At 44.2% G+C, this 12067-nt stretch overlaps 1 protein-coding gene across 1 annotated transcript in view; it reads left to right on the top strand.

Annotated features, from left to right (window-relative positions):
- Positions 1–828: 828 nt before the first annotated feature.
- The window catches only part of FRMPD2 (FERM and PDZ domain containing 2), an 84737-nt gene continuing 73498 nt past the window's right edge, over positions 829–12067 (top strand). Inside the window, exons 1-6 of the mRNA XM_006916946.1 lie at positions 829–952; positions 2583–2740; positions 6845–6910; positions 8704–8892; positions 10582–10714; positions 11383–11470. Coding sequence (XP_006917008.1) covers positions 829–952; positions 2583–2740; positions 6845–6910; positions 8704–8892; positions 10582–10714; positions 11383–11470 — 758 coding nt within the window. The remainder of the gene's footprint in view (positions 953–2582; positions 2741–6844; positions 6911–8703; positions 8893–10581; positions 10715–11382; positions 11471–12067) is intronic.

The raw sequence follows: 12067 nt of genomic DNA, 5'->3' as shown, positions 1-12067 counted from the left end.
ATGGAGGGATGGGTATGCCATAAGGAGCTCCCCACCCCACCTCAGCACAACACACCTGCCCTCCAAGAGCTCTGGCCATACAAAGATCAGTGACGTAAAGGATTAGGAAAAGCCTGCCTGGCCTCTTTCTGCTGCCACTACACCTGGGGCTCTTCCCGCTGGAGATTAATGGGTGGCAGCTTTGTCAGAAGGACAGACATTTAAATGTCAGCTTTGGTTTAAAGAAGCACTTCCAGCCTTCCTCACCAGATCCTCCTGTAAAGCAGTCTTGTGCTTTCCTGTGAGTCTGCACCTTTTCAAAACATAGGGCTCACTATTCCTCCTAGTGACTCATTAGAGACAGAGCTGGTGCTGGCACCAAATCTTATTTTGAGTGTGGAAGCTGAAGAGGAAAAGACATAAATCATATATTGGAGGCAAAAAAGATCGTTAACTCACTTTTCCAGACAGAGAGGAGAGCAGGCAATAGACACTACCCAGACATAGGTAGCTCTCTACAATAACACAAGCCCAGCTTGGAGGGAGGTGCCATTCTCACGGTTCATTTGTTCATTTATTTATTCACTAATCGTTTCATTTGAATTTATTTATTTATTTACCAATTCACTGAGAACCAATTAACCAGCCTGGCCAGGCCCCTAATGAACATTTCTCTAGCTTCTCCTGTGTGCCTAGTTCTGTATCCAACCCTGGGGACACGAATGATGAAAACATGGTGCTCCATGCTGTGGAGAGGGCTGGACTATGCTTGGGCTGGAGTGGTGAGTGCAGTACCAGACGCGCTTCTGGAAATTGCAGGGGCTCTGCCACACATATGTCTTTACAGGCATGAACCCGGCTTCCGTGACGCTGGCTAGCGCCCTGCAGGTCAAGGGTGAAGCTCTGTCAGAGGAGGAAATCTGGTCCCTCTTGTCTCTGGCAGCTGAGCACCTCCTGGAAGACCTCCGGAAGGGTAAGAGAATATGTTTGGGGCTGTTGAGTTGCGGGGTGATGAATGTGAAGCTTCCCAAACAAATACATTTCTTGGTACTTCTTTTCTATCTGTTATCAGTCGGAGGTATTATAATGAGTAAGTAATTGACACCTACCCATGGAGTTGTGCTGAGAGAGCAGGCCTCTTGGACACATGGCCAGTGGCAAAATTGAAAGAAAGGTATCGATTCTGCCTTGTTATTACAGCTTTTACAGGCATGCTGGCTAGGGACATAGAGGCTACAGCTCTATGGCCCCTCTCAACACCTATAGGCAGTCTAGGTATAACCAGAGACAGGAGACCGGGCAACCCCCACACTGTCCCTTGCCAGATACTGCACCACTTGTGTCCCATCAGGAACTAGAATCCACACATTCGGTGGTCTAAACAGGGAAGGTTAATATAAAGAATTATGAAACTCCAATAGAAAAGTAACTGTGAGAAATGAGGAAACTTCATGGTCCCCTAGGGTTGAGGGCAGTCCCGATGAGAGACAAACTTTGAAGGGAAGCTACCTCTCCAGGTTGGAGTCCAGATCTCCTGGAGAAGTTATGCCTGCAGCCCATGATGATGGCGAAGTTAGCTGCTTTGCCAGGCTATCGGTGGCCTGCAGTCACTGGACAAGCCAGGAACACGCAATCAGAACAGGGGTGGAGTGGTCCTCTGGGAGGCGGTGCGCGCAGGTGAGCCACAGCTCTGCAGCTGGTGAGGGCAGGAGGCCTGAGCCTGCAGCGTCTGTGTAGACAAGGTGACCACTTCATAAGACTGAGTGGCCTAGGGACTGCGCGTCGTGGGCGGGTTCTGCGCAAAGAGTCACCAGGTGCCCTTCACACACACACACCGCTGATCCTCCAGAAACAGCAGGGGAACCCGCTTTCCGCTGTGTCTCTCTAGCGCCCTCTACTGAGAAAGCTGAATGTGACGCTCGCTGTAAAAGAGAGATGCTTAAGTGGTGGAGCGGGTATTGAAAGTTGGATTTGTAGCTAAGAGGCATTAAATGAGTAAGTGGAACAAACACTGAATCCCCAACACCCAGATATCAACTCAGAAGTCACATGTGTTTGGTGGCTTCCTTCCTGAAATAGACACTCTCCTCAAGTGAAATCGCACCTGAGCAGTTAGGATGATGGGTTGCAGCATAGGGGATGAAAAGGCCCCTGAACCTGCACCTTCAGCTCCATCTTTTCCCTGAACCATCAGTCCCTCTTACCTGTCCTGGAGGCTTTAATGCACAGTTACGGAATATCCAGAAGACCAGCTCCTTGGGTCACTGCCCTGGTTCCAGAGAACTCAGTATTATGCCAATTTCCAGGTGGACTTGATCTTTCTTTACCTTTTACCTTAAGACTCTTAGGCCATTGATGAATTTGGATGCAGCTGCTAGTTTCCCCACCACCGCTGTAGCTACCTTTCCTAACATATGCTTCTGTGTAACAGGCTGGGGTGAGGGGTACATCAGGGTTGAATTTGTTCCACTTTGTGTTTGCCCTGGGTCAGCTCACAGTCCATTCCAGATAGAGTACTTGCAAGACACCTGCTGGGCATTGTCCCATGAATGGCCCTTCAAATGGTGGCCCTGTCCCTATAGCCAGCATTGCTTTGGTTTCAGGTTCTTCAGACTATGTGGTCTGCCCCTGCTCAACCTTGCTTTCTGCGTCTGGAAGTCTTTCTTTCCAAAGCCATATTTCTCACATAGAGGCTGCTCTTTTCAAAGCCCCTGAACTGCTACAGCAACAGAATGATGATGAGCAGCCTGATGCATCTCAGGTAAGCCACATAGCATCTCTGCAGCACACCTGGGCCTGTCCTCTGGGAAAGGCTTGGTTCTAGGTCATCCCTAGCTCCCAGTTTAGCCCTCAAAACACTAAAGGGAGATAGATTTAAATAACTTTATTCCTAGGCTTTCTTACCAGAAACTTATTAATTCTTAGATGAGAACAAGTCAACCTCTCTGTATACTAATTTCTACACCTATAAAGTGGGGTTAATAAGACCCAAACCATTAGCTTATTATAAATATTCAAGAAGTGTTGGAAAAACTATGGGATAAATGGTCTGGCATATTGGTACCATGTAGCAAAAGCTCTTAAAAGGTCCCAAGAAATCTTCAACTAGGAATTTATCCTAAAGATTGAGTAAAGATTTAGCTGCAACAATGTTTCTTGTTGTTTTGTTGACATTAGTGATAAACTGAAAACAAGCTAATCCAGTGAGAGTGGATATGAAGCAAGACAGCATTAAAATGAGGCTGTATAGCAAGTTATTTAATGACTTAAAAAAAAATTAAATATATACATATATAATGTGATCCTAGTTGTATACACACACACATACATACATACATACATACATACATAGAGAGAGGGAGAGAGAGAGAGAGAGAGAGAGAGAGAGATCTGAAAATATATACACCAAGGTGTCTGCAGTGATTATTTCTGGATAGAAATATCAGTGGTGATTTTTGTTTTCCATAGATGTGTTTTGCTTCTGAATAGCAAAAAATTCTAATAAATGTTATTTTCTATTTCAAAAAAAAAATAAAGAAATTCTAAGGAGAGAATGATGTAAGGTAGGCACATAACACGGGCAGGACATAATGGACACTTAATTGATGAGTTCTGTTTCATTTCCCCTCTTCTTTCACAGTAAAAGTGTAGATCTGGAAATTCCACTCCTCTCAGAAGCTACCCTGGAACAGAGGCTGCTTTTCCTTTGAGCCCAGAGAATAGGGCCTTGGTGGCTTCTAGGTTTTGTCTGTATGGGCCCACGTGTCTCCAAGTCAGATTGCAACAGTGAAAAAAGCATCAAAGTCCCAGTCACAGCAGCCCTGACTCTGTTATCCCACTCTGTTAACACTCCAGGTTCCTATAACATTTTCTATACTGCCAAGATCCCAAAAGTGAATCCTTGGACACCTGTATTGGACACAGACATGGATGCTTCTCAAATTCTCTATTAGGCAATGTTCCACCCACACCATGTTACTTACGGTGCTCTAGACTCACCTAAAATGCCACATCCTGAGCCATGGATCTGACTCTCTGAGTGAGCACTAAAGGGAAGTGCTGTTATAATGTGAAAATGCAGGAGAGCTAGTTTCCTGTCGGGTGAATCTTAACTAATGATAAATGAGAGATGGGAGGGAACTGAGAAGATAAATTCTCCTTTCTTCCTTTCCTCCTGACTGCTTTGAGATGGACAAGTCTTGTAAGCCTTCCAGAGAAGTCCTGAGTGCTAGAAAGCTGTGTTTGCTGTGCTTACTGCTGTGCTCTGAGGCTTGTTACAAGGAGGTGGCCAGCATGGTGATGTGGCACATAACATCTTTCCTTATATCCCTTTCCCTTTTCTTCTCACCCATATTGCCCTGGGTTTACAGTCCCTGAATGAAGTAGCAGTACTTAATCCTTGCCTCAGGCTCTGCTTTCTACAGGATCTGAGCTAAGACAGATCTAGAGTGCTCCTGAAGTCTCCTCCTGCCACTCTCAGCACTCACTGGTGAGGAACAGACATCACCCTCCTGACCACAGCTTAGACTCCACTGAGAGTCTTGTGAAAGTCTAGTCATTCCCCTGCTTAGAACATTCTTGAGCTGAGCTGAGTTGGAGAAAAACACCCTCTTTTCTCCTGCACACATTCCTCCACACAGAGGAGGGAGGGCTCTAAGAGTTCAAAGGCTAAAAATAGGCAGAGCTAAGAACTGAGGAGGTGTGTTGCTGAGAGTTTGGGCCAGGAAGATAAGGGTGAGTTTGAGATGAGAAAGGGTCACTGTGGGGAGGGACTAAGTCCTGAATAAGCCAAATAGCCATTTTTGTTGGTAACTTAACTCTCTAGGCTTATGAAGCATGGTATCTGGGTTAAAGTGTGGAAGCCACCAGCCCGGAGGCCTATTAGGATAGGAGGCCCAGTTACTTGGCTATTCTCTTAAAGCACCCCTACCACTCAGTTCTGTTAATTGCTGTTCCCTTCCATTCATCACAGACTCCTCTTGTTATCCAACTTGGCTTGGATCCTGTGGGGTGGGATGGGCTGAGGTGGGGTGGGCAATTAGGAAAGTAGTCTCAGGAGATGCTGTGCCCAGAATCCTTCTCCAGCCCTGGGCCCCATTCTGAGGTTAGGAGAATACCTAATTGACTCCTCCCCTCAGGCCAACATTCAGTTTTAACCAGCACACTAAAATATTTCCCTCACTGCTTGGAGTGTTAGTCTCAGGTGCAGGTAGAGTTGCGGGCAGGTCTCTAACTATAAGTCAACTCATGCCACCATCACCCATCACATGCTCGTGGTGGACATCATAAACAAATCATGATGTTCTTTCCCAGAGAGTCTGAAATTTCCTACAACATCTTTCTCACCACCCATCTCCAGGCAGCATCTACCAATGGGCTGGATTTGAGATTTGGATGTGGCTTTAGGCCTTTCCTAAGAAACTTTAAGATAAGGCCCATGAAATCCAAATAAGTTTCCAGGTGTGGCTGGTACCTCCGGTAGTGCTCGGGATACTGCTCTGGCATCTGCTATCAGAGTCATTTCTCACCAAATGAGGATGCAGCTTGTGAACTTCCTTGCAGCTATCTAGTCACATTCCTCAGAGGGATACACATTGGTTTAGGGGTACAATTTCAGACAAAGTAGAGAGCTAATTGGTACATGTAACACTGGACATATGCCCTTGACCTAGATATATAAAAACCAAAACCAAATCTACTTGTATTAAACTCAGTGGATTCCTTAAGTAATCATGCATTTTTACATACCATGTTTCATTAATTCAATGTATGCCTTCCAAAGTCCCAAAAGTCATTTCCTGAAAAGAGAGATCTTAAGGAGAATGTGTCTTGTCAGTTGTATCAGAAGCTTAATAATAATATGAATAATGAAACATTTATTGAGAACTTAGTATGATCCAGAAGCGACATGGCCAAATGGCTCAGAGCAGAGACTCTGGTAATTGGGTTCAAGTCTAGGCTTTACGTCTTACTTGCAAGTTCCTTAACTTGTCTTTGCTTTAGTTTCCTCCTATGTAAAAAGGGGACTATTAATATACTTATTTCACAGGATTGTGGCAAGGACTAAGTAAGGTGATATAACTAAAAGATGTAGAACAAGGCTTGGTATAAGTGCTCTCTGTCCGATAAAAACAACAATAATAATTATTATTACCATCTCCAGGTACTTTTATTCAATTCTCAGGGGTATTCAGGCAGAATAGTCACTTTAAAAATAAAGAAACTGGGACTCAGAGGAGTCAGATAATGCTCTTCCATTATACCACATTGCTTTCTGACAATATTTGATGCTTTTAAATCAGTCTGGATCATAGTATATCATGGACAGATGGCTTTGGCTATAAGAAATAGCCTAAAGTACAGGGTCTAGAATCACAGATATAATTATTATTTACTTAACAAGAAGTCTAGAGATTGGTCACTAGCTCAGTAAATGTCATCCAGGATCCAGGCTGTATATTTCCATTCTATCTTCTTTAGCTACCGGCATTTTGTTCTAATGGCCAGGGATGGCTGCTATGACTCCATGTATCACATCGGTGTTCAAGGCAGGAAAAAAGAAAGAAAGAGTGGGGCCAGTCACATGTGTTCCTATTGTCAGTAAAGCAAAAGTTTTCTCAGGAGCCTCCTAATAGACTTTCCTTATGTCTTTTGCCAAAATTGAATGTCATGATCATTGTGGCTTTTAGCCACTAGAGTAGGAGGCAGCAAAATTTAAGGGAGGTGCAGATGTTTGTTGGGTTAGCCAGGCAACAGTGTCTGCCACATGGGAAATGGAATTAAGTTTTGTTTTTGTTTTGCAGGACCAGGACCACAGAATAACAGAGGTGACTGTAATCTAATCATGTACTCTTCTCTTGGGCAGGCACACGTCTATTCTTTAGGAACAACCCTCTACTGGTCAGCAGGGTTTCACGTTCCACCAAATCAGGTCTGTAAACAGGGTACTTAAAGTCTTGCCAGGCCATGTCTTTGGATTTACTCAGAAGTTTTCTCTAAAGCAGGGGCCACATCTACTGAGCTGTGTGCCACAACTCTGTCCTCCTAGGTTCTAGGTAGGCATTGCTAACCAATTACAGAACTACTCCTACTGAGTCCAGACACAACTTGGGAATCCTACTCAACATGGCACTCCAGGCAGCCACAATTTAGGATTGGAAAGGAAGATAACTCTTATTTGCCACCTGTGCTCAGAGGAAGTAGGAAGCTAGAGGATTTTATAGATACCGAAGATACAGATTTATAAAATAAGCTTTAAAGCAGCCTCTTCCTGGAGTGGGATCCTTCCCTGAAAACAGTTTCTATGCTCAATTGATTTGGGGAAATGCTTCCCACAATGTCTTCCCCCTAATTATTATTTAGATTAGTTTATTAAAGACTCTGAAAATGTTTAAAGCATAGAAAGCTTTTAACATTGTTTATCATAGCATTTTACAAATTTTTAACTACAGAATATGTATGTGTGTAAATTTTCATTTGACACTATAAGAATTCCTTGAAAACCAATGTAACAAGAGCACATGCTGAAGAATTCCTTCCTTCCTTCCTTCCTTCCTTCCTTCCTTCCTTCCTTCCTTCCTTCCATCTCAGCCTTACTTTTTCCAATTTAATATCCCAATGCTGCCTGGAGCTCTTTTTAAAATAGACACCTGCTCACATCCCTCCTCATGTGAAATCTTTCATAGTTCCTGACTACCCACGAGATTTATTCCACTTCTTAGCAGGACACACCTGGAACCCAGAATTGGGTCTCTACCTACCTGTGGCTCAGTTCCTTTCTGGTACTCTGCCATGATCAGGGCTGGTTTCATGGGCACAGGGCCCTACATTTACAAGGGCCCCAAGCTCAATTTTATGTTCTGCTGTCACCATCTAGAAATTCTTAATAATTTTGAACGAGGGGCCCTGACTTGTCATTTTGCCCTGGGCTCTGGGTCTGCCCATAGGCCTTTTCCATTCAGATAGATGCTGACCTTTGCATACACCGCTTCCTCCACCTGCAGCTCACTCCCCCACTGTTCATCAGCATGGCAAGAAATGGTAGTGCAGCCTTTATCTGGAAAATGACTTTACAGTATGAGTGAGCTTGAGAAAAAGCCTGATATTGAATCTGAGTTGAGGCATATAAATAGTGGTCATTTAAACACATGAGGAAAGTGGTTAGTAAAATATCTTTCTTTTTTTTTTGCTTGGTGTTTACACGTGACATGAAGTTAAACCAAAAATTATTGACCTTGTGCTGACCGCTGGAGATTCTGAAGTGAAAAAGCCACCATCCTTATGTTTCTGGAGCTCACATTCTACTGGAAAGACCTAATGAGACTTATCTAAATAATCTGAGAGAAATGACAGGCTGCCTAGGTGAATGAGTTAAAGGCTGATCCCTGATTTCATCTGGATGCTTGCCATAGGTGGAAATCCACTTGGTTAAGCATCTATTTTTCATAAATATTCCAAGCACATGTGTGGGCTCTTCATGCACTAAAGAGCATTCCAGATTAGAAAGCAGCAAACTTCACACAGCTGAAGCAGAGATAGTTGCTCTGCATTTGGTAGCCTCAGTGATATATCTTGTGTCTATCCTTCAACTCTCCAGAAGGAGCTAGCATCTGTCTAGTTGTCACAAGAACATCCATTTCTGTTATTCCACACTGTAAACCTATAAGACACTGGCCTCAGCAGTGGCACCCCTTCAAATATCTCACACAGTGCTCTTCTCTCCAGTCACTGCAGCTCCTGGAGCCCTTGCACTCTGTTCTGCTGACCATGTGCGAAGACCAGCCTCACAGGCGGCTGCCACTGCAGTCAGTCCTGGAAGCGTGTCAGGTTCATCGAGAAGTGGCCGTATACCCAGCCTCTGCCAATCTCCACATCAAACGGCTGGTTGGCTTGGTTCTGGGCACCATCTCTGAGGTCAGTGCAGATCTGTGTTTTCCAACCAGGGAGCCACTAGCTACGTATGGCTGTTGAAAATTAAATTAGCTAAATTATAGTTAGTTAAAATAAAATTAAATTATAAATTTAGTTCCTCAATTATACCTGCCATATTTCAAGTGCTCAGTAGCCACATGTAGCTGGTGATGGCCATACTGGACAGGGCAGATCTAGAACATTCCCATCATCACAATACTATTAGGCAGCGCTGGCAAAGACCAATGCACAAACCTGGATTCCTAATGTGGCTAAGACCCTTGGGATCTTTGAAAGAGCCTCTTTACATAAAAATAATCATGTTTATAACCCACGAGTTAGTTCATCTATCAAAATTAAACTCTAGGCCTCACACAGGAAGACTTTCTGACCATGCCTACGTGGTCTCTCACCACCCCCTCTGCTATCTTGTACCTGTGGAGGGTCTTCTTATTGTGTTGGTCACACTGTGCTGCCTACTGCCCTATGCTCTTCTCAGTGCCTAGCAAGGGGCCTAGTGCATAGTAGCATTTGGCTTAGGTCAGATTCCCTTGAAGCAAAGCCAGAAATGGGTTTTCTTATGCAAGTTATTTATTGGGAAAGTACTCCTGGGGGAGGGGCAGTGATGGAAGGACAATAGGATGGAGGACAAGCCAAGCAAGAAGGTAGTCCCAGGAGAAGACAGTTTCTACCTGATCCCATGGGGAGCTTGGAGCATAAAGTGCACCAGCATTGGTCCCTCTTGAGGCCAGGGCAGACCTGAGGCTAGAGTGAGGCAAGTGAGGTGCCCATGGTACAAATGCGAGGAGGCTTGAAACTTAGAGGAACCAGAGAAGGCTGGGAAGCACTGCACTTGTATGGGGTCAGGTTGAAGAATTGAGACCAAGGCTAATGCAGGGGCCATGCGTATGAAGAGGAGGGGATAACTGGAGGATGGGGTGGCCACTGTCAACAGTCAATCAGAAAATGCCTCTTCCATTCTGTCCTCCTTCTTGGACCCCTGCTCTTTTGGCATGTGGACATGTTGCTCCTACTCATCGGGCCAGAGGATTTGGTGGGGAAGAGGGGTTCATTTGTTTGAAAGACATTAGAGCCTACCATCCATTGGTGTGTCGTTGTCCCCTAATAAACACTGTGTTGACCTGCAGCATTTCCATCAGGGAACCATAAGGTAGATTTTGGTCACTTTTTGGACATTCATTGGGGCACTGAACTAGGTGAGCTGCAATGGGGCATAAAGCTCACAGTGAGGTTGGAGGAGACAGATAAGCAAGCAAATATGATATAATGTGGTATAATCGAAGGATTTGTGAGTACATTGTTGGGGAAAGATGAGAGGACAATTACATTTGCCTGAAGGGAGTGGTGGAGAGGATTAGAAGTAGAGAGGACATAGTTTTGGGTCTTGGAGGCACAGAGGAGCTTAGTGGGGAGACATTGGAGGGAGAGCATGAGCAAAGGCAGAGATGTATAGGAGTACACAGGTATTAGAGAGGTAATGATTATCTCTAGGGTACCTCTGAGTAGTGAGTATATAGTATGTTCTCGGTGCTAGGGAATACATTGTTAGGCTCTCACTGTGTGAGGCAGACACTTCCATGCTGACTCAAACTGACAGGTAGTCTCTATGTGTTTATATAAATGCCCCCTCTTGACCTTGGGATGTGGATGTGCTATGTACTTGATCTTCAGGTGGAGAGGAGACTTATGGATGAAAGCTCCTCTGTACAGCAGGATAGAAGTTACTTTCTCAGGAATAGGCTACATCAGGCATGCTGTGAGAGCCCAGTGGCACGAGCTCTGGAGCATCCGCATCCTTGTGGAGGTAAGTACAGTGCATTGAGCATTTCCTGGGTGGGCTCATGCACCTTCTACTGTTTCCTGCCTTTTGTGGGTCAGATGTTCATTCTGTGGTGACAGAGAAAGCCCATGCAAGCTCTACTCTTCCAGGAAGCCCCTGAAGAGAAGGGATTGAGCCTCAGACTGGTCTGTGTCTTGAAGAAAGCTTCATTTGGAGATATAATTTAAAAGAGTTATTTATATCAAACATAAACTCTTTTTTATTGAGTTCTAACTGGCTAAGTTGATAAAACAAATGAAAACATACAACATAAAAGTTTTTCCTTTAGTTTTTAGGTGGAGTAAAAGGAAAAGCAATTCATAAAAGATTGTTTTTGTTGTTTCTCTGAGTGTGTTAAAAGAATGACTTTTAGAATAATCTTTGAATCTACTATTCTTTACTTTTCAACTGAATCTAAGAATTTAAAAAATAACATATTTTTTTGTCTGTAAAACAAAGTACTCTTTGCCATTAGGCTTTATCTTCCCCCTAAAACCTCCCCCAAACCTGTAAGCATTATTTTCATTTTCCACATGAGGAAACAGCTCAGAAACGTTAAGTAATTTCACCTAGGTCACATAGCTAGTATCCACACTCCAGCTGCCTGCTTTAAGAAATCTGTGTTCTTTGCCTCCACCATGCTGTTTGGTTAGTTTCAGAAAGAAGCACAGAGACTCAGAGTTCCCTGGAGCCTGGTCCAAGCACCTCAGCACTCGGTCATTGTAACTTCTCTGTTAATAGGTAAGCAGCAAGATATACAGAGCTGTGAACTCAGTGTGGAACATTGGTAGTGGTGGTGGGCACCGTATCCTGCTTCTTTACCGATTACTGATGAAAAACCTCTTGATTCCCTAGAAGAAGCTGACCCTATTTCATTGGCAGGTGAAAAAGCCACATTTAAGCAGATATGAATTCAAGGTAATGAGGGGCCTGATAGCAACTGTGCTGTCAGGCATTCTGTCACTTCTGGGAACTAAGTGCATGCTCCGTCATGGAACAACATGCTTCTATGCCATTGTAAAGATCTATTGACACATTAGGCTGCAAAACAAATAACTAGAAACCATAGTAGCTGAAAACAATAATTTGTTTAGTTCTTGGTTCTGTGAGTTGGGAATTTAGGCTGTGCTCAGTTGGGAGATCCTTCTGGACTCTGTTGGATGCACCTGTCATCAGCTGCAGCTCATCTAGGTAGCTTCTCTTCTGGGGGTGGTAGGCTGTAGTCTGGGGGAGCCTGAGGTCTTTTTCAGTAATAGGTTAGCCTGAGATCATCTTCATGACAGGTGTGTGTGTGTGTGTGTGTGTGTGTGTGTGTGTGTGTGTGAGAGAGAGAGAGAG

Source organism: Pteropus alecto, unplaced genomic scaffold (genome assembly GCF_000325575.1).
Source record: "Pteropus alecto unplaced genomic scaffold, ASM32557v1 scaffold287, whole genome shotgun sequence".
In the NCBI taxonomy this organism is placed as follows: domain Eukaryota; kingdom Metazoa; phylum Chordata; class Mammalia; order Chiroptera; family Pteropodidae; genus Pteropus; species Pteropus alecto.
The sequence above is the reverse complement of the archived record's forward strand: the minus strand, read 5'-3'. Positions and strand labels throughout refer to the sequence as shown.